Genomic DNA, 27,849 nt, shown 5'->3' with positions numbered 1-27,849 from the left:
AAGTAAGATGTGGTTTGCTCTGAAACTCAAAACATAATTCTTGTTGATTTAAAAGATCGTTGTAACATTGTACTTCATTTATCTGTTATTAAATTATTAATTAAAGTTCACACAATATTTTATATTTTATGTGTCTAATACTCAGATTCAGACTAGGCACATCCATAAATGTTTAAGATAGTGTGTAATTGTATTTTTTACTTACTATACACTGAAGGTTTTTTTTTCCACCTCTTAAACTCATGTGTTGGATTCCAACTGCCCATGGTATAGTGCTAGGCAGTGTAGGCCAAATTCTCAGGAATGGAATTGATTTCCTTGTGCTGGAGAAAAACCAGTGCCCCTCCTTATCTACCATAGGAGAAAGAGCAGGAAAATGAATATGAACCAGGTTGTGGGTCCTTGAAGGGCAGTGTATCTGCCACTGCCTTGATCTAGGTCTTTTCAGGCTTCAGACTTGTGACATTTAGTTTACAGCATGTTGCTGAGAAATATGAACAAGCTAATTCTTGGTATACATGTGTATGTACAAAAATTTAAAAAATATTTGAATCATTCTAGATGCTTTAATATTAAATTGTAAAATGGGTTATTTTATAAATGATTCATGCATGGGTTAATTTTATAAGTGTGCTAAAAAGATTTAGTAGTGTTAAACATTTTTTAGTTTAGCATTATTTAGAATAAATGTAATAATTCATTAAATTGAGAAAAGCCATTTTTGACAGATTTTAAATATTGGAAAGATTTTAGAACAATTAATTACATGAAATGAATAATAAAACTTGGTCAAATTTATAAATATATCACAGTAAGAAAAAATTCTTCTAGAAAGAATTTAAAGTGCACTTGATGACCAAATTAAACCTAAGGAGTTTTGTTTATGCAAATTGAAGCACCGTAGAAGGTCTTGGAGGAAATCCTATTTTTACTTCTTCTTTTCTGTGGTTTATCCTTTTCTGTTTAGACCAGAGATGTCTCCATAAAGTTACAGTTTTGTCTACTGATGGGCTTTCAGGTTGGGATTGGATCAGGAGGATTCTGACTTCATCTTTCAATTACTCCATTCATAACTTGACAAGTAACTGCATTTGTGGAAAGTGAATGAAACGAAGATATAGTAAGGAGGTGCACTTGAGAAATAGTCCAGTTGATATGTTCTGGGTGATTATACCTTGTGATTAGCCCATACTCTTTTTTGATTCAAGATACCCAGCGTCATGTACTCTGCCTGGTTCCAACACAGTGGTATTCTACCATTGCATAGACTCAAAGCAATGGAGCCAGCGGCTGGTCATAAGGTGAGCCCTCCAAAACCATGAAATCAAATAAGTCTTTCCTCCTTTAGTTGTTTGTTTTTTTACTCAGGTCCAGCTCCAGAAAACTAATAGGACTGGAGTCTCTCCTCCTGAAACGGATTATGCCCTGTGTTTATTTTTTTCCCATGTGTGTAAAGACAGAACACGAGTTTGTTTACTATGTGAAAATTGTTTTGCCTGTTCATTATATAAATACGTCAAAATAACAGAAACAATGTGTGAAAATTTTCACTAGCTGGCAACTCTGCTAGTCGAGAAATGAATGCCTTATTTTCTCATGCTCACTTTGCTCAATTAGACTCTAATTATTCCTTGATGGCACTAAATTCAGTATATCACTTTGTAAAGGTGAGAGTTTACACATACTTTATGTTCTGTTATTGATTATTTTTATTTAAGTCTTGAAATTATCATGGGAAAATAATGAGGACCTGAGGCATATTTTAGTACTATCAGAAGCCTCAGTTTTTTGAAATAGAATTCTTGGTTATTTGAACCAGAACCTTTCTAAAGGTGGAGAAATTATCATCTTGGGAATTTACATTTCTGCTTGTAGTTGTCATGTGAGACCATTCACACTTTAACTGTTAAAAGAGGTTAATTAAAAAATAACTGTTGTGATGCTTTTTATTCATAAGTAACCGCCCTTCATATGATTCGGGCATGGCTTCATTGTGGAAATAAGAAAATCAAATGATGCCTTGCATGGGTCTTAGGCTTTGAGGAGAAAGAAAAAAGAGAAACAGGAAGACAGGGAAGGAGAAAAAAGACTTAAAGGGAGAGACAGTGTGGGGGTGAAAGCGGAGAGACAGTAGAGGATGGAGGGAGGGGGAGCATAGGATAAAACAATATGAAATGATAAAGGTGGCTGCTCCCGTGTGATTATTAGGGAAGTACTCCCTGAGGATGTGAGATGGAAGGGCTTGAATAATGACCTGAGGAAAACAGATACTGTGCAAACTGCAAGATTTGCATTTCTAAACACAGTGTTCTTGTTCAAATTAACACATTGAATTACATCTTGGGTGCTTCTAGGAAAAAGCTATATTAAATACAGTGTGAATCATTTGGGATGTAAAGGTTCTGTCAGTAAATAAAGATGAATCACTAAAATTTAACTACATATATACCATCTCCATTTGAATCTTAAATTTAATGTGGAATTAACTCATGAACAAGTGACCATAGCTTGTAAATCTTTGCTTCTATTTTCTATTTTTAAATTTATTATCATTTGAGTTATGCATTTTGGGGAATATCATATAATAATTTGAAAAATGCATAAAATAATGATTAAATAATGGACACTTTCATTCCGACTTTTAAACTTTTTTTTGACTTTTTTTTTTTATTTTGCAATACAATTCAGTTCTACATATCAGCCACGGATTCCCTTGTTCTCCCCCCTCCCGTCCCCCTCACCTTCCCCCCAAACCCCCCCATTCCCATCTCCTCCAGGGCAAAGCCTTCCTCACAGACTGAGTTCAACCTGTTAGACTCAGTCCAGGTAGGTCCAGTCCCCTCCTCCCAGGCCGAGCCAAGCAATCCTGAATAGGCCCCAGGTTTCAAACAGCCAACTCATGCAATGAGCACAGGACCCGGTCCCACTGCCTGAATGCCTCCCAAACAGATCAAGCCAATCAACTGTCTCACCCATTCAGAGGGCCTGATCCAGTTGGGGGCCCCTCAGCCATTGGTTCATAGTTCATGTGTTTCCATTCATTTGGCTATTTGTCCCTGTGCTTTATCCAACCTTGGTCTCAACAATTCTCGCTCATATAAATCCTCCTCATTCTTGCTAATTGGACTCGCAGAGATCCACCCAGGGCCTAGTCATGGATCTCTGCATCCAGATCCCTCAGTAGTTGGATGAGGTTTCTAGCACGACAGTTAGGGTGTTTGGCCATCCCATCACCAGAGTAGGTCAGTTCGGGCTGTCTCTCGACCATTGCCAACAGTCTGCTATGTGGGTATCTTTGTGGATTTCTGTGGGCCTCTCTAGCACTTTGCTTCTTCCTATTCTCATGTGGCCTTCATTTACCATGGTCTCCTATTCCTTGTTCTCCCGACTTTTAAACTTAAAGAGGGGCAGTGTGATAGTTCAATACACATGTACAATCAGTTACAGAATTCAACATGGTATCTCCTTAGCATTATACTGTATGTTATAGGTCAGTACCATCTGTAGTATGAGAGCAATGGTTACCTTGCCTTACTGTAGAACAGCGAGACTTAGTGCTCACACTTGCTCTTCCACATTCTTATTCTCTAAATTTCCTCTAGTGACATTCTACAACTCATCCCAGCCCTTAGTGATGGTAACTCTATGTTCATATCACAATATAACAAGAGAGAATATAACACATGTATCTTCCTGTGTCTGAGTTATTTTACTTAATATAATATCTGCCATCTCCCTCCATTTTTGACAATTTATACCATATCTTTCTTTATTTTAATGGTAAAATATCATTCCTTTGCATGTACATACATATATTATTTGTTTTATCCATTCTTCTATAAATGAGAATGTGTATTGATTCCATGTCTAAACGTGCTAGTGTAATTTCAGTTGTTGTGACAAAATATTCTGACAAGAAGAAACTCAGGGAATAAAGGGTTCATTTTAGCTTCCCATTCAAGGGGAAGTTACACTGGTAGAAGCCTGACACAGCTGGTAACCATCACTTCCAGGGTTAAAAATATCGAGAGAAAAACACATGCATGCTTAGTATCCAACTACTTTTGCCTATTCTCATACTGTCCAGGGCCCAGCTAGATAGTGATGCTTCCCACTTTAAACTAGGTCCTCCCACATCAGTAAGACAATCAACACAAACCACAGAGACATACCAACAGGCCAAATTTTCTTCAGAGATGCATTATTCTCATCAATTATTCAAATCTGGACAAGGGATACTAACAACCTAGGAATCTTACTTAAGCTTGGTGACCATACTGTTACGTTCCTTTTATTGTTATATGCATTGTTGGTGGTGTCATTACTCATGTGGCAGAGCCCACTCCCTTCCATAAGAATCAGGCAGTCACATGAGTGGAAGTCTCAGCTCTCTAAATGAGTGACTGGCCTTTTTCACAGATCCAAACAATCCCAAGTCTCCAATTATCAGTATGGTAGCCCCATTTAGAATCACCTTTTGAACCAAAACTATCACATGGACATGATGATAATACCTTATGGTACTAAGTATCAGATATAGTGTGAGAATCCAAAAATGTAAGTTAACTACAATAAAGTTATGGACTGTGTATTTCAAGTAGCTAGGAGAATTTTAACTATATAAATAATAAGTATTTGAAGAAATGGTTTTGTATGCAGTGTATAAATGTATCAAAGAATTACATGATAGCTCCTTAATATGAACAGATTTATATATCTTTATCAGTTTAAACCTGGAATAAATAGCTTACTATTTATTTTACATTATCTTCTACTATTCTAAAACTGAGACTCATTCCTCTTTTTCTACTTTTCAGTCTCCATTTATTGTCATATCTAATACATGTCTAATACACCATGCACTTTTAATATTTATCTCATTGCCTCAATTTCTTATAGAACAGACATGTCAAAATTCTTATTTTGTCTGTTCAATATCCAATGATTAAAGTAATATTTGATATAGTGAATGATTAGAATTAATGAATTAATTGAATGAATGTTTGAATGGATTCAAACTCTCTAATAGACCCTCTAGTTCTTAACATAGAACTGTACTTATTTATATCTTTGAAATATGAAGACATAAATATTTGAATATTTAAGACATTATTCACGGTATTTCTGTCTTCCAAATATTTAACCAAATATCTAACTAAATATTTCAAGTGACTCTTCAATTCATAATAATGACCATGATTACATTTTACTTGATCTTAATGCACATTCTAGTATTTTCACTAAAAATTAGCTACTTAACATAATTTTAAATATTTTCCTAATTAGTATTCTGAAGGTTTTGTGTGTGTGTGATGTATGTGTATGTGTTTGTGGGTGCACATGCATGTGTATGTGTGTGTGTGTGCATGCACACTCTCACGTGGGTTAGTTATCTTCTGCAGTCACTTTCCACATTATTTTGACACAGATTTCTTACTGAACCTGAAGTCAGCTGATTCAGCTAGACTTTCTGGACAGTAAGCTCCAGGCTCCTGTCTCCTGCCTTTCAGCACTGGAAGTTACTGAAGAGCTGCCACAACTGGCTTTTCACAGACAGTATTGTGTCTGTGCAACAAGCACTTCGCTGAGATCCATTTCCATACACCATAAGTTATATATTGTAATTCTTCTGTTAACATACAAAAGATTAGGACTGTGTTTTGCAAGAAAGCTGCAAGATAAAACTAATTGCCCACTCTTTTTTACCAGGATACCCTAAATTAATGCATGTTTTTTCTTAATCTATTTCATAAAGAAGTTATGAAATATCTGCCCATATAATTATAACAGGCAGGGTATCTTTCTGTACAAAAGAATTAAAAATAACCTCTTTGTTTGGTTAAATGGGCTATGTCTCATAACCTTTCACACCTACATAAGAGATTATAATAAATGAGCTTTAGAACATTTTGTGTATCTCAAAAGGACCTGGCAATAAAAATAAAGGATAGCCTACCACTTCTTGAAATGTTTTATGCTATACTCACTTTCAATTCTTTATTTCGTGACAAAGGCAGAAAATGTATTATAGAAGTAGCAGACTCAAGATGTTGAAAAGCATTTCATAAGTGAGATCTGAATTACATCCTGCTTCAGAATCGTATGTCTGGGAAACACACTGCATTTCACAAGTTTTTAATTGATACAGACAGGAAGAGAATTATATCTCTTTTCAAGTTTCAATTCTTAGGAGATTTCTTCAAATTACAGCATAAAAAGTTCTATTGCTTGAATAGCTGCTTCAATCATGTTTTTGAAAACCATTTCTGCATACATGAGCAGAGGAAATTTATTACCTCCAAGTTATAACATGGGATATCATAAGTCATTTCAAAAGACAAGCTTTTGCTAATGAACACTGATGGTGCCATAAGTGTCCTGCTTTCGAACACAAGAAAAAGTCAGTTCTGTCTCAGTCACCAATTGCATAAACCAGGAATGGATGTGCAGTTAACACATTGCCATAAGTTAATTAGAGAGGACTTAGAGGGAAAGTGAACAGTTTAGTAACACAAAATTGCCATTCAGAATCGCACCAGTGGTTCTTCTCATTTAACAGCCAGCCTCCAGCAGCTGGACCTGTTGGTTTCTACAGCTTTTAGAGAAAGGTAAAGGACTCCATGATTCTCCCAAGCTGTGCGCCATCTGTGATCAGGCCACATTTTCCTCTTGACCTCCTTCAAATGATACCCTCAAGCTGGAGGTTTCAATTCTAGAATGATATTGGTTTAGCTTAAATAACTCTGGTTATTAATAATCCTTTCTAAATCATCCAATTTCAACATAAAATCAACTAGTCCATCGGGAAGTTATTTCTTGCTAAAGCTCCTAAATTTATGCTTGAGTATGCCTGTGCCTGGGATGAAATGTGCATTCATGGTGCTTATTAAACACAAGCTCTTGGCACAATGTGCCTCTAGATAACTGCTTTGGATGAACACCAGCTTTTCTTCCAAACTTTCTTCATTTCAGTGTTTCCTCTCAATCTCAAAGTTTTATACTGCCTAACTTTGCTTGCAAATTTCTATGGAATGACCATCTACAGATCCTAAATGAATGCTGAAGTCTTTTGTACTGTTTGTAGAAAGTTCAACTAGAAATTTTCTTCTGTAATTTTACATAAGAAAAAAAAAACTAAGAAAAAGTTTCTTATTGAATTTCTTATTAAATGGATTTCTTATTTATATCACTTCAATCCTCTCTTTATTATAGAAATACATGCACTACCTAGGCTTACATAGTATTCTAATTACCACATCAAAAAGAGTCCCCACATCCCTTGAAGAACAATTAATTTCTACAAGTGAAAACTCCCTGTTTTCTAAGGTCGCCATGTATAAATATAACAACACTAATGTCCTAACTCTAAACTAGATTCTTGGCTCATATCTTTGAAGACACTGTTTATCTTCTTCTACTTTTTTTTTTTTTGGACTAAGTAACAGATTCAATGTTCACTTCTATATTAACTTTATACCCTCTCTGGCTTTCCTACATATCTTTCTGGCTTAGGTTATTTTCCCCTCATTATTTCCTCTCCTTAATTTACCCAAAATCTCATGCCTTGGGTGATTTCCTTTCAAGTGTGATTATTACTCTCGTTATTAGACCTAGTTTTAGAATAGCTTTCAACACTGGCTCTTTACTTCCATAGATGTTCTTACTCACTAATATTTTTAAAGAAACACAGATGGGTTCTAAAGAGAATAGTTATAACTCCTACTGAATATTAATAGAATATTTATTAATTACTATTAATATAATACTAATAGAATCATTGAAAATATTAAGAAATATGCTTATACCATGTTCTTTAACTTTGATCTGGACTCAAGTTGGAATTATTGAAATGTTTATTACAAATTTACTTATTTATTTATATAGTGTTTTTGTGTGAGCATGTGTTCATGAATGCATGTGTGCATGTGTACATGTATGTGTGTGTGTTCCATGCCTAATTAATGTGTAAGTCAAAGAAGAGCTTTCAGGAATCAATTCTCTGCTGGCACTATGTTGGTCCCAGAGATCATACTGAGGTAATCAGATTTGGGGGAAGGTGTCTTTACATGCTGACACATCTTGTTGGCTCTTATAGAGAATTTTTAAAGAGTAAAACAAAGGAGAAATAATAGGCTTTTAAAATGAGGCATGCCACTTTCCTACGAGAGTAAGATCATTGCATAATAAGGACATGTATAGTACCAAATTCAAGGAGTATTGTTAAGAATTAGCAGAATATCTTTGAGGCAATACAGATTGAGACAGTGCTGTTAATATGACTAAAAAAGCTTAAGTCTGAGATAGGTAAAGATAATGGGATAAAAGTAACATTGTCTTTTTTGAGTGTGTTTAAGTGAGAATCAAAAATTATTTTGCCGACACAAATTGGATTTGGTGTATTTTTTTTCATTTTGGGGGGGTCCATAAATGTGGGGGAGTAGACCTGAGAGGAATGGGAACTGAGTTTGATCTGGGTGCATTGTATGAAGTTCCTAACTAATCAATAAAAATATTATGTTGTAAAAAAGAAACATTTTGCAAAAATTAAAATATTTTTCTATGTTACACATAAATGCATGCACTGAATTTCAGTTCCTATAGATTTCATTAATATTGTGGTTGAAGGAACTAAAAATGATGTTCATTCATTCTTGAAATCTTAAAGCAAGGTCAATTATTCTTGCCATCATCAAAATATGGCCACAGATTTTTTTTAGTTATTGTTTGAAATTGATTATCAATTTCAGAGAAAAATATTTCTATCCAACAATGATTTCATAAAAGCTATAATGTCTTTTTAAATATCTAGAGATCCCAATGGAACCCAGAGCAATAGCACAATGTGGCCTGTCTTCACAAGTACTGAACAAAAATATCTAACCTTGAACACAGAGAAGCCAAGAATAAACTCTAAGCTCCGTGCTCCTGAATGCCAGTTTTGGAAACTATTTTTTCCTAAAGTCTTGGAAATGACAGGTATGTGCTTTTTCCATTTGCTTACTTAATGGATTGTGTGTTGTGCAAAATTAGGGAAAAATGGATTATTGAATCCTGAGATAGTCTTTACTTGATCCTAGCTCAAATGTAAAATGTGATTTAAGTGATAGTTTTTTAAATAGAGAGAGAGAAAGAAATTGTAGACTTGGATGAAAAGTAATTTATATTTATGATCAAACTTGAAAATGTATGGAATCATAATTTAATGTTACTTTAATAATCGTGTAGTATTTGTTCATAATTTAAATGTTTTATTTACATTACAATAGAGGACACTTTTTATTAATAAAAACAGTAAGTAATTTTAACTAGCCATCACATGGCAGGCCATTTCTACAAATCTGATTGTCAAGTCTGTGTTAGATATAAAAAAATGAATAATGCTGATTTCTTTTTCAGAGAATTTGGGTTAGTTAAAAAAGAATTAAGCATCTCAAAGATGTTGTTAGGATGTTAATATGCTCTTTGATCATCAGACATTGATTACCAAACTTGTAATTGCGTCTTTCATCTGTTTGAAAGAGGTTAATGATATATCTGTGCTCTGAGTCTGACTAAATGTTCTGTGACATAATATATATCCAGAGATGAGTCTCTGTGTCCCTTGGCAGAGCAACAGTGCTGTCCTTGTGTCCTCTGGGTGTGAGTAACAATGAGCTAACTCACTTAATTTGCCAAGAAACCCAAACAGATCCCATTGAACATACCACAAAACACATATTCTAAGCTCTACAAGAGATCAGCTTAAACAAAAGGGTTGAGGACTACTTTGAAGAAAAAATGATGAGAGAGTGAGGAGGTGAATGTAAATGGTGTGCTTCTTACAAAGCAACAGAGGTATTGTTCAAAAACAAGGAATCTATGATAATTTACTTATTGATGTGCCATGGTTGAATTACCAGCAATTTTGAAAGTAGGATGCAAAAATCTCTACATGAAAAACTTTCCTGTCACAAAACTTCAGTTTGGCTCAACTGAGGCTGTGTCTGAAAGTAGCAGGCATCTCTATAACTTCAGCAAAAGTTTGTAGAACATCTTAATTTGCTTTGGGTTAGATTTAGTGCATCTTGAAATATAATTTTATATTTAAATATTAAATTTCTGGTGTATTCTGAATATCCATCCAGATGTATTCAAATTGAATATATTTTTTAGGAGGCTCAGGAGATGACTTATTGGGTAAAGTACTCACTACATGAGCATGGAGACCTGAGTTTGGATTCTCAGTACTAACTAAACCCCCATCACCCCTCAAAAAAAAAGAAATATATGTAATTAACTTGAAATAAAACAAACAAACTATGAAACAAGGGAATGCAAAGCTCGGGAGTCTGAAAAGCTGAATATGGTACCTCCCAATGCTACACTGGGCATTAGGGACAGAGACAAGTAGATCGAGGATGGGGGATTTTCTAACCATCCAGCCTATCTAAAATGATAAGCTCGTACTTCATTGAGAGATTCTGAGTTACATATGTATATATACATATACATACATATGATGGAAGTGATTGAGGGATTAAAGAAGACATTCCCACATCAATTTATGACCTACTTCTACTCATACCTAAATTAGCAGCCATAGCTATGTACCCATTCCAGGTCACACACAAGCACACACACACACACACACACACACACACACACACACACGAGAAAGAGAGAAACAGAGACAGAGAGAGAGACAGAAAGAGAGAGACAGAGAGAGAAATTAATAATATATCTACATACATATTTTAAAGTTTAAGACAAATAAATTTTATCATTCTGGGGACAATGTATTGATTTAATATTGTCTTATTTAAACAAGTTTTAGGTTATAGTCTTTGAGATTCATAAATAGGTAATATCAGGAAGATTATAAATGTAAGAATATATATTCAAGCTATACCTTACAGTTTCAGGTACTAAAATGTGAATGTTTTTATCTTTAATGTTTCAGATATTATATAAGACTTGGGATGAAGTTTTTTTTTCAAAGGTAATCTATAAACAAAAGAAAATATCAAAGAATTGCTACTGGCTGCCATTCTTGAAACAAGAAATGCTTACTCCACTTCACTTACAAAAGCAATAAGCTTTCTAAGCACCACTTCAGCCATCGTTTACATTACAGCAATAAATGTTCTCAAATTCAATGATTCCTAAGACTTGTTTAAACACATAAATTCCAGCACTTCACTTCTAGATTATACTTCAGTCCATGCCTGGCCATTATGGCATGAATCTGCAAGAAATAAAATGTCAGTGTTTGTGCCAAATATTTTCACATTCATATTTTCTCTGAGAATATTATCATACAGTACCTCATACTTATTTTTAAAAGGAGACAGAAGTAATCCACTCATCCTCAAAAGTAATAGAAATATCCTTTCATTAAAACTATAACATGACAATTAATAGAAAAAAATACATTGTTGTTTCTTTTTTAATCTTTGGGGGGTCTGCCACTCAGCTCCCAAATAAATGACGCACAGAGGCTTATTATTACTTATGAATGTCCGGCCTTAGTTTGGCTTGTTTCTTGCCAGCTTTTCTTAACTTAAAATTATCCTGTCTATCTTTTGCCTCTGGGCTTTTCTCATTCTCTTACTTCTGTAAATCTTACTCTTATTGTGTGGCTTGCTGTGTAGCTGGGTGGCTGGCCCCTAGAGTCTTCCTCCTTCTCTGACGACATCTTCTTTCCTCCCAGATTTCTCCTTCTATTTATCCTCTCTGCCTGCAAGCCCTGTCTATTTCTCTCTCCTGCCTCACTATTGGCCATTCAGCTTTTTATTAGACCATCAGGTGTTTTAGATAGGCACAGTAACACAGCTTCACTGAATTAAAGAAATGCAACATTAAAAAAAGTAACACACCTTAGAACAATATTCTCCAGTATCTTCCCCTTTTTGTCTAAACAAAAAATGAAAGGTTTTAACTTTAACATAATAAGACTCTACATGATAAGAATAATTATGAATTAAAAATTACAGTCACAATGTGATGAAGTCTAGTTTATTTGTGTCTGGCAAATTAAAAGAAAATACTCCATTGTCTATCCTATCTTAATGAATCTAAGGTTTTATACTTAATTTACTCTCTATTATAAGCAAGGAAAACTGCAACTACAACTACCTTGTCTTCAATTCCAACAAAGACTCCAGAAGGATAATATTATTTGAGTAAACAAAAAGTGCATTGCAAACAACTGCCAAAACTCTAGAAATGACAGAGATATCTGACTGTCTGGACAGTCACCCAAAGTTTCTTCTGTAACCTTGGGGCATTCATCTTTAGCTTACAGGCCTAGAGTATCAAGCAGACTTCTCATTGAAGCAGGAAATTTGAAGGACTATCCTGCCTTGTATTTGCAAAATTTATCAGTTGCTTTTCTCTGTGTCCTGCAGAATATTTGACAGACTCTTCTGTGAAGCAGGGAAATTGAAAGCCTGTCCTGCCTTGTTTGGGCAAAGTTCAACAGTCTTTGTCCTATGTGTCCGCCTGTCCAGTTTGCACAGTACATTTCAATAGTCAAAGGCAAGAACAGTGTCATTGCCCAGTGTCTAACCTTGCCACAATAAAAGCAAACTCCATAAGGAGTTTCTTCAGAGCGAATTATCTTCTTTGAAGTAAACTGATGCTGCAAGGAGCAGATGTGTCTCATTGTTATGAAAAACTTGAAATTAACAAAACATTTTAAATGTCATATTCTATATATCTATTTAACCTAGAAAACATACCTAAAACATCTACAACTTTGAGATGAGATTGAGAGAGTGGGACCTTCATCTGTGGGATTAGTGAGTGTTCTTATTAAATAATATAAAATAAACTGAGAATAAAATAACAAAATAAAATAAAAACCTGAGATAGCTTCCCAATTCCTGGGTGTGTAAAGACACAATAATGAGGCTGTCACTTATGAACTAGGAACAAAATCGTCACAAAAGTTATGGTGAACTAAGCTTTGATTTTTATCCTCAGGAATACCAGATATAAGTTTCAATTGTATTAGGTGTACTGTTGTACTGTATTCGAAGGGACCTAAAATATGCCCCCCTTCCTCTGTCTATACAAAAGAATTTCAGTTTTTCTTGAAATGGGCTCACTTTTTTTTTCTTCCTAAAACAAAGAATAGTGATCAGCTTCATAGAAAAGAGAACCTCTTATTTTCAGATAAGACACAAATGTGGAAAGAAACAATGATAACAAAAAGTGAATTGAAAAAGTTAATTTCTGTGCAACCTCCCATGACAGTCCACATCGGTTTTTCCCTCCCCACCGCAATGAAATATCAAATAAAAAAGCAAAATTGTTTTTATTCTCCAACCCATCCACAGGCCCCAAACACACACAAATAAAGCAAGCCGTTCCTGTTTTATATCTAGAAAAACAGTTTGTGTCATTTGAAGCAATTTCAAAGTAGCCAAATCACTCATAGAAACAAATTATATGAAAATTAAGTTTAAGGACTGGAGAGGGCCCTGCAGTTAAGAGAGTGTGCTGTTCTTGCAGAGGACCCTGTGCAGTTTCCAGCACTCATGTTGGGCAATTCACAATTGCCTGGAACTCCAGCTCCAGGAGACTAGAAGCTGGCTTCTATTCACTACTTGAGCTCCACTCACATGCACAAACCCCAACAAAGACCAACAAACAATGCACATAATTAAAAAAATTAAAATAAATACATTTAATCTAAGTGTCTTAGTACTAGGTGGCAAATTAATAGGTTATATATCAAGATGCATAAACAATTAAGCTTATTCATATGTGTAAAGTCAAATTATATTTATGTTCCTTTAATATACTTTTAAAAAAATCAGATGGAAATTGCTAACTTATTTATGAAGAACTTTTCTGCTTTTAGGAAATACTCAGGTCAAAACTACCACAATTCAATTTAAGTTGAATTGACTTATGGAAATTCTATTACAAATATTCAAGTGTTCTGCACATTGGCATGGTAGTATTAGGCAGCTATTGTCTGGAAAATAAAGACAGAATTATTAGTTGTCTGTCATTGCATAAGAAGTTTTAACTTCATTTGATTCAATTTTATTCATAAATCATTGGCTTTTTACAAAAATTTTTAAATTTTTCTGTTTTGTTTAGTTTAAAATTTTTTCTATCCATTTGAAGATATATGTTGTAAAGTTGTATATTGGTATGAATAAGACCGATGTAACACTCTTTCAGAATATCAATTACCATTCTTGCTAAAAACAACATAGGATGCTTTATTTGGTGGGTAACTGGGTGGCAGCTAGCAGGATACAAATACATGTGTATAATACTAATGAACAAAAGGGGCCATGAATTTAAAAACTAGAAAAGAGGGGCATTTGGGAGTGTTTGAAGGAAGCAAAGGGAATGATGAAACTGTGTAATTATATAATAACTTAAAAAACTAAAAATAATTTTCAAAAAGAAATAGGATTTTAAGATATTGGTTAATGCAAAGTATATAAAATACTTACATTCAAAACAAAAAATATCATCAATTATCCACAAAATATTAAGTGTTGGAAAGAGATAAACAATTTCTAAATAACTGGTAGATTCAAGTAGATTGCTATCCCTATATGGTTTGCATTTAACAAATTCTTGCACTATTTTGGGTAGTATAACCAGCTACTGCATAGAAATATGATTTCCCTTCTTTTCATTTTCATCCATTAATATGATAACTGTTTATAGAGTATATGCTCTGTTCCCTAGCCCTAGGAAGGGACTGAGTTATCCATGAAGCCCTCATAAGAATGATGCATGCTCACTCACAGTGAATTGGCAGAGACACGATCCAGGATCGTGGAAAGCTATTAACAGAAGACACCTGCACTGAATCTTAATAGGAAGGCATTCTAGAGAGGGGAGCCAAATAACCAAGGACCCGGGACGAAGTGTCCTGTGCACCATGCTAAGGAATTTAAATTCTATCTTAAGCACAGCTGCTTAGTAATTTCAAGTGGAGGTCTGACAGGTCTTGGTTGTTGATTCCTGGATGTATTAGCTTTCGCTGCATGCAAGGCTCTCCTGCTTTGCATTATGACACACATTCCCACAGTCATTTCATTCCCCAGGCAGTGCTGCTTTTGTTTGCCTGTTCCTATCAAGAACATGCTAGCTTTGCTATTTTCATTTTATTTGAATGTTAATATATTTCATTTCTGTTTTTTTAAAGTATTCCAAATATGCTTTTCTCTAGTATGAAAATATTTAATGTTAAGTTTGCCACTGACTGGTATTTTCTAATTCAAGAAATAGCATACAGATGCCTAAAATTCTGCAGTCGATCTTTCCTCTTTATATGATTGATAATTATAAAATAATTTTATTTCATATATTTCAGTATGATCTTTTCTGTGAAAAATCATGAGAACTGTTAATTTTATGGATATTGATGTTTTTATCTTATTCTTAATGAACTTCAGCATAGTGCTTGGCCCTGATTACTTCTCTGGTCATTATTCATATCTATAACATTTTTCTTTAATTTATGTTGCATATTTGTGTAGGTTTTTCACTTTTCAGTGTTTCTTTATTTGACATATATTATTAAAAGTGACAAACTGAAGACAATGGATGAACACTCTTTGTTATACCGTGCTTCATGTCACAAATGAAGCAAGTTTATTTTCCTAAAAATATTTCTATTTAGTGAACACTGTAGAGCATCAGTAGAGGGGATACATACAAATACTCTTTACACATAATTCTAGGGATGGCTCTTCAATAGATTTATACCTCTTCATAAAAGGTAATCATTCCATAATACAATATGATGCTCCTTCATATCACAATGTGTAAATCATAAAGTATTGTCACTGTAACAAGAAAATGAAGAAATTTTATTATTATTTATAATTCTCTCTGTAAGTTATAATTCTAACAACAAATGGAAGATATCCATAGATATATCCTTATATACTGATGAAAATGCTACCTCAATATTTAATACTTATCAATATTTTACTATAAATTTAATATCAATCTTCTACTTTCTTTTTCATTTTTCTAAATGCTTGTAGTGTATCCTCTTAGACACTCTGTTTTTTAAAGTTACTTTTTTCTTTCACACAAATAAATATATACATGTGGAAAAATGATTAATGGTATAAACATCAGATAAAACTACATATGACTCACAAACTACTTAAAGGTCTTCTTAGTTATCTTTCTGTTTACAAAGGAAATATTAAACTGCCTTCTTATGGTCAACACTGTAAACAACTGAGCATCATATGGAATGAAAATGTATTTTAATGAGTGTAAAAATCTCTATGGAATGATAATTACAAAATTCTCTTTATATATCAGTAAATATTTACATATATAATTACTTCATCTGAAGATAATACCCTAGTGTCTGTGTGTGGGTAAGTTTTGTATTATGAAGTTTTTGTAATGCTTAAAGTGTTCATTAATAGAAGTAATATCTGCATGTCTTCTGAGAAAATAATGAAAGAACATACAATATAAATTGACACAATACAATGTATATTTTCACTTTATTTTCATTTTATACACATTTTAGTTGCATTATTTAATATACTGTATAAAAGTTTATTAAAAGCTTTTCCAGCAGTTATAGAAGTTGATAATACATAATGAAAAATAAAGCCTTGCTATGCTGCGCACTTGCAGAAAATGTCATCTATAATTAGAATAATTTTTCAAGTAATATAAACAGAGATTAAACTTTAGATTAATGCAATGTATTCCATGTTTTACAGGAAATATTGATGAAACAGAACAAGAGTGGAAAGCAGGATTGCATCGTTGGAGCAATTACATGATGGACTGGAGAAATCAATTTAACGATTACACTAGCAAGAAAGAGAGTTGTATGGGTCTCTAATTAATAGATTCACCCTTTCTAGAATGTCCATTTTCCTGTAGATGAAAGCAACAATACCAGTAGCTCTCTTCGCATATACCAAGAATGCTATTATACAACCAAAGGAGAATTGCCAGAGGAGAATATTGATTCCTCACATCTTTCACTTAGTATTTTACCTAATGTTTCAGAGCCAAGTCACTAGAAGTTGTTTTATTAATTTTCAGAATATAAACTTTGAGAATTAATTAGGTCTATATTAATACAACATGCTGTTTTGCTCTTACTTTCCTGAATAACATTACTGTTTTTACCTAAAAGGTACATACTCTATTTTTAATTCACTCCTGTATTATATAAACCACATATATAAAAGTATCTTAAAAAATGGAATCAGATTTTGAAACACTGATGTTACAGTTTATATTAGTGTTTCCTATAATTTATTTACAAATCTAGTGAAAAATTGGCTACTCATATATAGAGAGCCAAGGGAGAATATAAAAATAAGAGCCATGATATCTGGGAAAGGTTACAATGAAGTAAGATATGACTAGCACAAACTCTGGAATTTCATGTACTGTTGAAAATCAAACCAACTTGCTACCGTGCATAAGAAACCACACTTCAGGCATCATTTCCTGAGTATGACTTGTCATATGAAGCAGGTCCTATCCAAGAATTCCACAGCCAAAGAAAACACAGGACTCCTAAAAGAGAATCCGTTGCCTCCACACTGTGGTGTGGGGTGGACAGCAGAAATCAATGTATAGGAATTCTTGGATGTTGTACCTTTAACAGATTCACAAGTGAAACAAATAATTTTTTAAAAATTATTCATGAAATAAGTGTATGTGAATCTAAACTCCACATCACATCAGTCCTCTCTAGGGTCAATACATGAAGAATTGTTAGTATAGCATTAAACCAAGTCATATAGCTGTCATGTTATTTAGGTGAATGTTTTGGTCCATGTCTCAAAATATGACAAATAATAAGTAAGTCTTAGATTATAAAAGAATAAGTGGAGCTAATCCAGGCAGTTAGAACATTATTTTGATCAATTATTGATATATTGCAAAGTGTAAATTTTAGTGGGTTAGAGTTCAAATTTTGATTTATACAGACTAAAGTAATAAGTCTCATTTCTTTAAATTCTTTTTTTTTTTTTTTTGGTTTTTCGAGACAGGGTTTCTCTGTGTAGCTTTGCGCCTGTCCTGCAACTCACTTGGTAGCCCAGGCTGGCCTCGAACTCACAGAGATCCGCCTGGCTCTGCCTCCCGAGTGCTGGGATTAAAGGCGTGCGACACCACCGCCCGGCCGTCTCATTTCTTTAAAAACTATCCTCGTTATATATTCTAATTTTTGAAAAATAGTATGCTGAAGATTATAAAGACGGGATAATTTAAAAAGTGAAGTAATTAAATTCTTGTCAATCTGATAATTTCTTGGATAATTATTAAGTGACACAATTATACTAATGCCTAATATGTAGGACAATCTACACATTGCTGAAGAAGACAACAAAATCAATAGTTAGTGAAATTTCATAGCCTGGTTGTCTATACTGTGCTCAATGGCACCAGTTCTCTTTATAAATTTGTTTGCAAAGGAGAGTATGTAGGATGAAAGAGGATTTACCTAAATGTACTGAATGTAAAGCATTATTTACAATCCTTCTACACTGCCAAAGAATAAAGAGAATTCCATCATCAGATCTAAAAATGCATACAAATATGTATTAGGGTTCTTTTAAGGAAGAGATAAAATGAATACATATATTAGAAAGGAATTTATTTGGGTGACTTAGGGGTTCTGTATTAGCAGTTCAATAATGGCTGCCTCACACTAGAGAGGCCTAGAATATAGATGGTGTTCAATATACAAGACTGGAAGGCTCAGCATTCCTACTCAGGTGAGGAAGCCTGGAGAAATCCTCCAGAGCTTCTGGCCTTGAGTCTACTTTGAAATCCCAAAGAAGTAGGTTCTAATACTAGGGAAGGGATGTTACATCAACAGGATAGATTAACTTACCTGCAAGAATTAGGCCACTCAGGTAAAATGCAAAATTTCCTTCTTCCATGTCCTTTCATATGAGCTACTACCAGAAGGTGCATCACACATTTAGGATGGGTCTTCCAGTTTCAAATTCCCTGATTTAGAAAATCACTCAGGAATGTCCTGAAGCTTGCAAATCAGTTGACTCCAGATACCATCAAGATAACACCGAAATTAGGCATTACAAATCCATCCCTTGTCAGCATGATATACAGGCACATTTCCTTAAGTAATGCTTAATTTCCAAATGAAAGCAATAATCAGGTCATAATTACACCTAACATTCTATAACTGTCCCATGCACAACTATAAATGTATTATCTATTTTAGAATAGTGAACAAAGTCCCTTGAAGAATGCTTAGTCTTTTGTGTCTTTCAACTTAAATATGATAACACAGATTTACAACACTTAACCAATGATATTATCTCAATTGATATTACAATGCATGATAAAAAAAAACAGAGGGAAGAAAATGCAAATATCAGTGTATACATGCAAACATGTTCTTTGCATAATAAGACAGAAATTCATATCAATTACAATAATTTCTGCAACTGAATATTGGCCAATATTTATAACTATATTTCTCTACTATCTGTTTTTTTATTTCCTTCACCCTTATCAAGCAGCTTACTTTTACGAGTTTCCTAGAATCTATGTCAATTAAAAACAAATATCCAATAGGCTATGCAAATCTAATTGTTTATTTTTCCTCAATGCATAGTTACTCTAGTAAAATGCCATAGGTCCTTCTATAAAAGGGCAGGAGAAAGATTAACAATAAAACTCTTCAATATTCTAACACAATCCTAACTCAGGGGATCCTGACCTTCCCTTCATTCAAGGAGTTCTAGGTTTTCTAACTGGCTCAGGTCTAGAAATTGACAGGCAGAGACGCCTTATTGCGACAACCCAATTTATCCTTTTTTGTATTTGTTCTAGAGTTTTTCCACTTCCATAGATGAAACAAACGCTTAACAGGCTTCTATCTGTTTTGTTCCTAGAAGCACCATGTTTCATTAGCCAGTACCAAAGGTTCCTATGGGTCAGACCTTTACACTCATTGCTTTGTCTGTGCTGCCCATTCCAATACCTAGTCTTGTCTTAACTTTGACAATTCAATGATGCCACCTGACCTCTGCAACTCAGGGGCTCAGTTAAACCCATTATGATTAATTTATCCACTGAGCAGCAGCATCTTCAATCCTAAGATCTGACACAAGAAAAAGAGCAACAACAAAGCTTTTCAAATCTGCCGGTGCCTGCCTTAGTGTTTTCTGTGTTATATATTCCATGTCAGCCGTTCACCATTTTCTGTAGTGAAAGGCATGTATTCTTGGCCTTATGCCAGGGAAGGAAGAGATTTTGCACAGATTATCTACTCCAACATTCCAAAGCCTAGAGTCTCATCAACAATAGGCCAAGATGCAGCAGGCATATCCAGATCCCTCTAAGTAGAATATCATTTCAGAACCACATCAGCCTACCAATCATATAAACCTTTGGTACTCCTTTATTAACTGTGAAAACTTCCATATTAACCCCAGAATCACCACAAAGAGGGTCTATATCAATAATCACAGCCTGATCCAGTTTTGTGTTCCTTCTACCACAATCCTACACCTTTAAGATCCATTCTCACGAGCATTCCCTTGACCTCTACTTGAATGAAATGGAAAGTTCATTAATTTTTTTAATAATGTAGTGCCCCTCACAGACCTCACTACTCGGGCCATTCTTAGTCTCCTTAAAGGTCTACAGATAACAATTAGTAGGCACCAAGGGACATCTGTATTGTCTTGCCTAGCATTCCCTTTAAGGAAGGTAATTTTGAGTTCTGTGTACAATACAGGGCCACGTCTCTCATTCAAGGATGGAGAGAGCAATACTAGGAGGGATGTGTTTGTGGTGTATATTCTTATAAGAGTGGGGAGACAACTTTCTCAGGTGAGATAATATAGTGGTTTGAATGAGAATCCCCCCCCCCCACACACACACACACAGGCTCAGCTATTTGAACACTTAGTCATCAGTTGATGGTGTTGTTTGGGAGGCTTAAGGGGTACAACTTTGCTGGAGGAGGTGTGTCACTGTGGATAGGCTTTGAGATTATATAACCTCATCATACCTCTAGTTCACCCTTTCTGCTTTGTGCTTGTGTTTGAAGACCTAAGCTCTCAGTTTCCTGTTACAGCCACCATGCCTGCTGCTTGCTACCAGGCTTCCCACTGGGGACTGTTATCCCTCTGGAATCATAAGCCCAAATAAATGCTTCCTTCTATAAGTTCCCTTGGTCATGGTATTTTATTACGGTAAGAGAAAAGCAGTGTTCATGTATGAATACATATCCATTTATACAAAGAGACTCTTAACATCCATCATACTTACTAAATCGCTCCAAATGGTAGAAGATAGAAAATGAGAAAAAGAGTATGATGATCACAAGATAGTCATCTAACTGAGCATTACAATTAGTGTAAAATTTTATTATGAAATATATAGTCATTATATATATTCATATAGTTATAAAACATAAATACACAATGATTCTCACATATGTTACATTAGAGGCAGATGTGGCAACTGTAGCAAACATTTTGATATGTCATCAACACATGCTGATGTCATTGAATATTTTATTTATTAACTAATTGAGAGAAAATAGTTTTAAAAGTTCTGCTGACCTCATATAGAAGTATACAAATTTTCCCCCAGCTGTTTCTGAGTTTTGCCACCCAGGGAATGTTGTCTTTCTTAAGATCCTGGGAATCATCACTCTGAAGTGGAAACATTAGAAGTTGCTCCTATCTCTGCATCCAAGAGTGAGAAGGCCAACATTGGACTTTGAAGGACACAGATTACCTTAGTAGGTTATATAATCACAGGAAGTCCTCCCTGAGCATTGTACAACCTGTGGGTCAGCCTTCTCCATCCTTCGGTGCCATCCCACTGGATCGCCTCAGCACTTTCCTTTTTTTTTCGGTTTTTCGAGACAGGGTTTCTCTGTGTAGCTTTGCGCCTTTCCTGGAACTCGCTTTGGAGACCAGGCTGGCCTCGAACTCACAGAGATCCGCCTTGCTCTGCCTCCCGAGTGCTGGGATTAAAGGCGTGCACCACCACCGCCCAGCCAAACCTCGGAGTCTTTTGTTCAATGTCTCTCTTTTAATTCAGTAGTCTCCAATAAAGTCATCTTTGCCCTTTACCTTTAGCTCAAGTTTTACTTTAATAATAAACAAAATCCCAAATCGAACACCTCTTGAGAGGGCCCAGGTCCACCCTAGTTTTAACAATTTCCCATCATCATGTACTAGAAAAAACAATCACCTGCAGCAGACATCTTTCAGAAATTGTGTTTCCTTTGACAATCCGTTGAAAAGAGCAGTAGAGTCCAGTTTTTGAGTGAACTTTTCCCACTATCTACTAGACTACAGTCAGATGATTTACATAACTGTTAATGTGAACACCAGTTTTACATTTCAGTACTTCTTAATACTTTCTGGGTTTATGCTTTGTTTTGTGTTTTTCTTTTCTTCTCTGAATCAAATTCACATTTTCATGGTTATATGGTTTTCCTGATTGACTGCTGCTAACAAACATGCTAGTTACTTGGGTTTCTTTTCTTTTCCTCTGTTCCTTTCTTGTTCTCGTCCATGTATTTTTGGTGGTTGTTTGTATTGTTTCTTTTCTTATTTTCTCCCACTAATGCAGAGAAATAACTCAAGATCCTTGAGTGACAATCTAGGGATCAGTGGTAAGCTCCGGGCATATGTTTACATCTATATTATGAAGCTAGTCTATCTTACCTATGCCTAGAGATCTTCACTGGCAAGAACCTTTCTGTAGGAACTGCATTTAATTTTGCATTTGAAATAGCATTCTGTTCTTAAATAGGACTTCCAGAAAGATGTTTTAGTATATCCAAAATAGGACTTAGCTGTTTCCCCATATGTCATTAGTCTATTGCCTCAGTTTATTTAGTTTTAGAGGATCCTTTCTTTCCAGGGGTTCCTGAACATCATCTTCTTTACTTTAGGCAATGTTCTTTTCTTTTGTGTTCTTTCTTTACAACACTGTAATGTGATAATTTGGAAATTGTTATCTTTTTTTAAGGAAATAAGTGAATGAAAACTCAAATGCTAACATCTGCAGTGGCATTTCAATTTTAAACTAACTGTGTGTATAATGTTCTGCTTGGTAGGTGAATTATCATTTCCACATAATCATGAAAGATAAAAATTTAATAATCTCCCTTGGAGATATCTCTTTGAAATCGTGTGCAAAATACTAAGTAAGAAGTTAGCATTGCACTGTTCCTTCTCATGTTTCATGTTGCAAAAAATTTCAAACACATGCATTGAGTACAATGCTCTCCCTTTGTTAATTGGGTATAACAGCTAGCTAGAAAAGCACCATTTACTTATCCTGATACACACTAAAGATACTCGAATGAGGGCAGCTTCAAGTCCCAGAGTATATAAGGTGTTACATATTTGTTTGACACAGTCACATTATATTATGCAATCTCATGTATATTACTTTAGTGCTGTAAAATATTCTAAGGTTTAATGTCCCTTCCTTTACCTACATTTTTAGGCTAACTTTTACTATTGCCTTTCATTTAAGAACACAAACTTAATCTGTTATATACTAAGGTCCTAATGATAAGTATTTGATACATCAGCTCACTGTTACCATGCCTATTCACAGGATGTTGACTCTAGGAAAATGTGTTCACTGTAACTAACCTCCTGATAATTTCAGTGATGGAGCCCTTTGGGACACTTTCTCTTACATTTACACCAGTCAACCAGATTTTAAGGACTGTTCCAGAAGCCTCTACAAGATTAGTGTGTAGACAAGTGTGTGGTGCATTTTCCTTACTAATGATTGATGTGGAGGTGAGAGGGCTCGGCTCCCCATGGGCAGTGCCACCCCTGGGTAAGTGGTCCTGAATGATATCAGAGAGCAGCATGAGGAAGCATGGGAGGAAGTCTTTAAAGTAGTGTTCCTCCATAGATACTGCTTTGACTCCCGCTTCCAGATTTCCATCTTGAGATTGCCCTTGTCATTCCTCAAAAGATGGTGACCACAGATATGCAAGCAAAATAAACCCTTCCTCCAAAATTAGTTTTTTTTTTCTTCATTATGTTTTGTCATGGCAGTGGAGACTATGACTGGGAAAGTCATTTTTATCTATGTTACAATCACTTCTTTTCTATAAAAATGCCAATTACATAGGGATTCACTTCCAAATATATATTCTTTGAAAAAATAAACATATCAAAAAAATCTAACTTGTGGTGATATATTATTTGTAATCTAGGAAATAAAGCTTGCCTGAAGATCAGAGGACAGAGCTAATCACAGAGTTATACATAGAGGCCAGGCAGTGTTGGCACACACCTTTAATTCTAGCATTAGGGAGGCAGAGGCAGAGATCTGTCTGGATTTCTGTGTGTTCAAGGCCACACTGGGCTACATGAGATTAATCCAGTCTAAAAGAGAAACAGAGCCAGGCAGTGGTGGCACACACCCTTAATTCCAGCACTTGAAATCACACACCTTTAATCCTAGCACTAGGAAGGTTGAGACAGGAAGTGATATGGCTGGGCAGAGAAAGGAATATAAGGCGGGGAGGAGACAGGAACAACTCATGCTCTTTCAGGCTTAGGAGTTGGTGTGGTAAGAGGTAGTGGCTGTGGCTTGTTCTGTTTCTCTGATCTTTCAGCTTTCACCTTGATATCTGGCTCTGGGTTTTTATTATAAGACCACTTAGGATTCGTGCAACACTAACTACACTGACTATATCTAACTTCATTCCTGATTTCTGTATATGCATATCACTAAATGACTATGCTTTAGAATAAAGCTTACACATGTCCTTCAAAATATGACATAGGACAGACTGAACATATTTTCACCTTTCATCTAGCTGCTGTTCTTTTTTTTTAAAATCGTATTTTAGGCACTTCCCCCACAGCGGTGTTCACAACAGAAAAGCTTTTTCTCTCTTGTTGCCCATATTTTAGTGACATGAGATACATAAACACAAGACAGAGAGTTTTTTAATTATATAACATTAATCCATGAATAAATATAGTTTTGGCAAACTGCAAGTAGCGATTTGTAGTGGGGCAAGTTCTATCTGATAAATGGACAAATGACAATGAAGGTACTAAGTCATACAAGCATGGGTGAAATACCAAGTGAGGCCTCCTGGGAGAACTAAAATATGATGGTAAAAGATGAGGGCAGGGGGTGAGAAGTGTAGATTGGAAGCCACTGTCAAGTTTTGAACACATAAGTAAGAATATTTATTTTAGAAGGATCACACTGACTCCTGGAGGACTATACTACAGGAGGGCCAATATGGGAGTTGGGGAAACTTTTGACCTATTCAGACAAGAGAGGATTGTTGGAGAATATTATTTAAAGGTGTGTTGCTTTTGTTTATGCTGCACTTGTTTAACTATGAAGCTGCGTTACTGTGCCTGTCCAAAACACCTGATAGTCTAATAAAGAGCTAAACAGCTAATAGCAAGGCAGGAGAAAGGATAGGTAGGGAACAATCTGGGAGGAGCAAAGTAGGCATAGAAGGAGGAGGACTCCAGGGGCCAGCCACCCAGCTACACAGCAAGCCATGGAGTAAGAGTAAAATTTACAGAAGTAAGAGAATGGGAAAAGCCCAGAGGCCAAAGAGAGATGGGATAAGTTAAGTTAAGGAAAGCTGTCAAGAAACAAACCAAGCTAAGGCCCAGCCTTCATAATTAAGAATAAGCCTCGCTGTGTGATTTATTTGGGAGCTGAGTGGCAGGCCCCCCCAAGAGCAAAAAACAAACAACAGCAGAGGATGGTAGTTACAACTTGTAGTGGCCTTTAAAGGAACTAGAGGTGCTATGTTATCAATATCTCTAAACAACTGATAGTAGGACTTGCCAAGAGAGGGGGCATAGAAAACAGATGCAGCATTCTCCACCTAAGAAAACTGGTTGAATAGAGTTTAAATCTTCTGAGAAAGTCAGGTTTATTGGCTAGACAGGTTTCTGATGAGAAATGAGAATTTGAATTAGATCTTCTTAAGTATCGCTAAACACTCAAGAAAGACTCCAAGAATGCTCTGGGTTAAGTGAGAGTAGAGTCTAGGGGATTATATGATTAGAAATATGATTTAATTAGGGATATTAATTAGGAAATTTGGCCTGTGATCAGGAAATACAGTCAAGACAAATGGCATTTATGTCTGGACTTAATGTAGATGTGGACTAAACAGGGCTGGCATTGCAGCACAGAGATGTTGCTTGGTGTTTATGCTTCTGTTAAGATTCATTGGTTATTTCCAGTACTTTCTAGAACAACTTTTCCATTGAGTTACTCACGATAGTACACCTGAAGTTTACCAACAATTTTAGTAACGTATTTGCTTCATGAAAGATAAACCATTCTTTTCATTGCTGAGAAAAATCTTTTAGTTGCTTTCTTAAGTAAGTGAATGCCTGTTTGAATTTATAATAGTACTATTAATATACGTTCCTCTCAATTCTATGAAACTCTTCACAAAACAAGTGTGATAGTATTGAGATTTTGATTTTTTTACATATAATACATAGCTTCTGTTTGTACACTCAGAGGAAGTGTGCAAATATAAATACAAGCATATATGTAGAGTGAGCTGTGGGTTCTAGATAAGATAAGGACATCCTAATTTCTGAACATCTCTGTGCTATAGAACAAAGGCTGTTTTGCACAAGATGCTGAGTGAAACACTTCGATGCTTATCACCACAGTGAGGTCAAAGAATGATCACATAAAGGGTGAAACTTGACGTAGTTGGAGCTGTTCCCTGGGAACCTTTCTCCTCGCCTTGCCATCCCAGCTTGTCAGCCTTGCAGGTGAGCCCAGTCACCAATCCTAGCAGATTTCACCACTCAGGAGCAGGCCACACTAGCCAGAAGTGGTGAGTGACCCACTTGCAGGTGGAATTGTCCCACTTCCTGGATTCTGTATCCCAAGACTCCTCCCACAGCCCACACCATCCTGCTTCATCACTGCTCTACTATTGGACCCTGCCCCCTCCCCCACAGGTGGACTTCCACCACTAAGGAGTGGGCCACACTAGCCAGAGCCTGTGCAAGCAACACCAGTCAGAACAGGCACAAACCATACCAGCTTGAACAGACTCCAGCTGCTCAGGTCCAGGCCACAGTAACAAAAAGAACAGAGACCCCCTGTTGCACCAAAGTCGATGTAGGCAATCTTTATAACAAATTTTGTTAAGTTTAGTAAAAATTTTAACTCAATTGCTAAGAAACTTCCAACAAACTCAAGAGTAATAGAATCTCTTCTATTCCCTATTATTTTCCCTGTCCTTCTATCCTTCTTCAACTAACACTTCTGCTGAGAATTTCATTTCTTTATGTTGTATTCATGAACCCTGGAATATTTATTATAATATGTATCTGTTATTGAAAATTTCAGAGTCCTGTTTGGAGTGCCACAAACTACTGAAGAAATTGAGTTCCATTCTTAGTGTTCTTAAACTTGTTAATAAAGTACATAAGAGTAGACTCAGAAGAACTTCTAAGGGTAATTTTATTAGAGCCGAAGGCGGGAGACAGGGGAAATAGCACTATGAAGCTGCATGGTTTGCCAATTGCCCAGAGTGGTGAGATAGAGAAAAGGAAGAGAAAAACAACTGCTCTTTGTAATCAATGGCATGGCAGAAAGGGGCGGGGTAGCTTAGAAAAACAGTGTGAAAGCCAGTGTGTCCAGGAAAACATGCCCAGGCTTTGACAAGCATCTGAAAAAATTAAAAATTTTTTAAAAAAGCTGCATTTTTTTTTCTTTTTTCTTTTTTTTGGTCTGAGGACTCAGAAAACCAGACAGACAACAACATTGCTGAGGTTAGGCTACATAGAAAGCAAGTGTTCTGGGAAGGAAAAGTACATTATTTCATTAAACAAAAAATTGTTCCTC

General features: G+C 35.4%; 1 protein-coding gene and 1 long non-coding RNA gene across 3 annotated transcripts in view; one reads left to right on the top strand and one right to left on the bottom strand.

The window, feature by feature from the left end:
- The window catches only part of Bche (butyrylcholinesterase), an 81,284-nt gene extending 60,122 nt beyond the window's left edge, over window positions 1-21,162 (top strand). Inside the window, exons 3-4 of the mRNA XM_052731080.1 lie at window positions 8,810-8,976; window positions 16,713-21,162. Coding sequence (XP_052587040.1) covers window positions 8,810-8,976; window positions 16,713-16,837 — 292 coding nt within the window. The 3' untranslated portion in view covers window positions 16,838-21,162. The remainder of the gene's footprint in view (window positions 1-8,809; window positions 8,977-16,712) is intronic.
- The window catches only part of LOC128105778 (uncharacterized), a 159,215-nt gene that overhangs the window by 84,911 nt on the left and 46,455 nt on the right, over window positions 1-27,849 (bottom strand). The window lies entirely within an intron of this gene.

The sequence above is a fragment of the Peromyscus californicus genome, unplaced genomic scaffold (assembly GCF_007827085.1).
Source record: "Peromyscus californicus insignis strain IS unplaced genomic scaffold, ASM782708v3 Scaffold_9__1_contigs__length_137607984, whole genome shotgun sequence".
Classification (NCBI taxonomy): domain Eukaryota; kingdom Metazoa; phylum Chordata; class Mammalia; order Rodentia; family Cricetidae; genus Peromyscus; species Peromyscus californicus.
The sequence above is the reverse complement of the archived record's forward strand: the minus strand, read 5'-3'. Positions and strand labels throughout refer to the sequence as shown.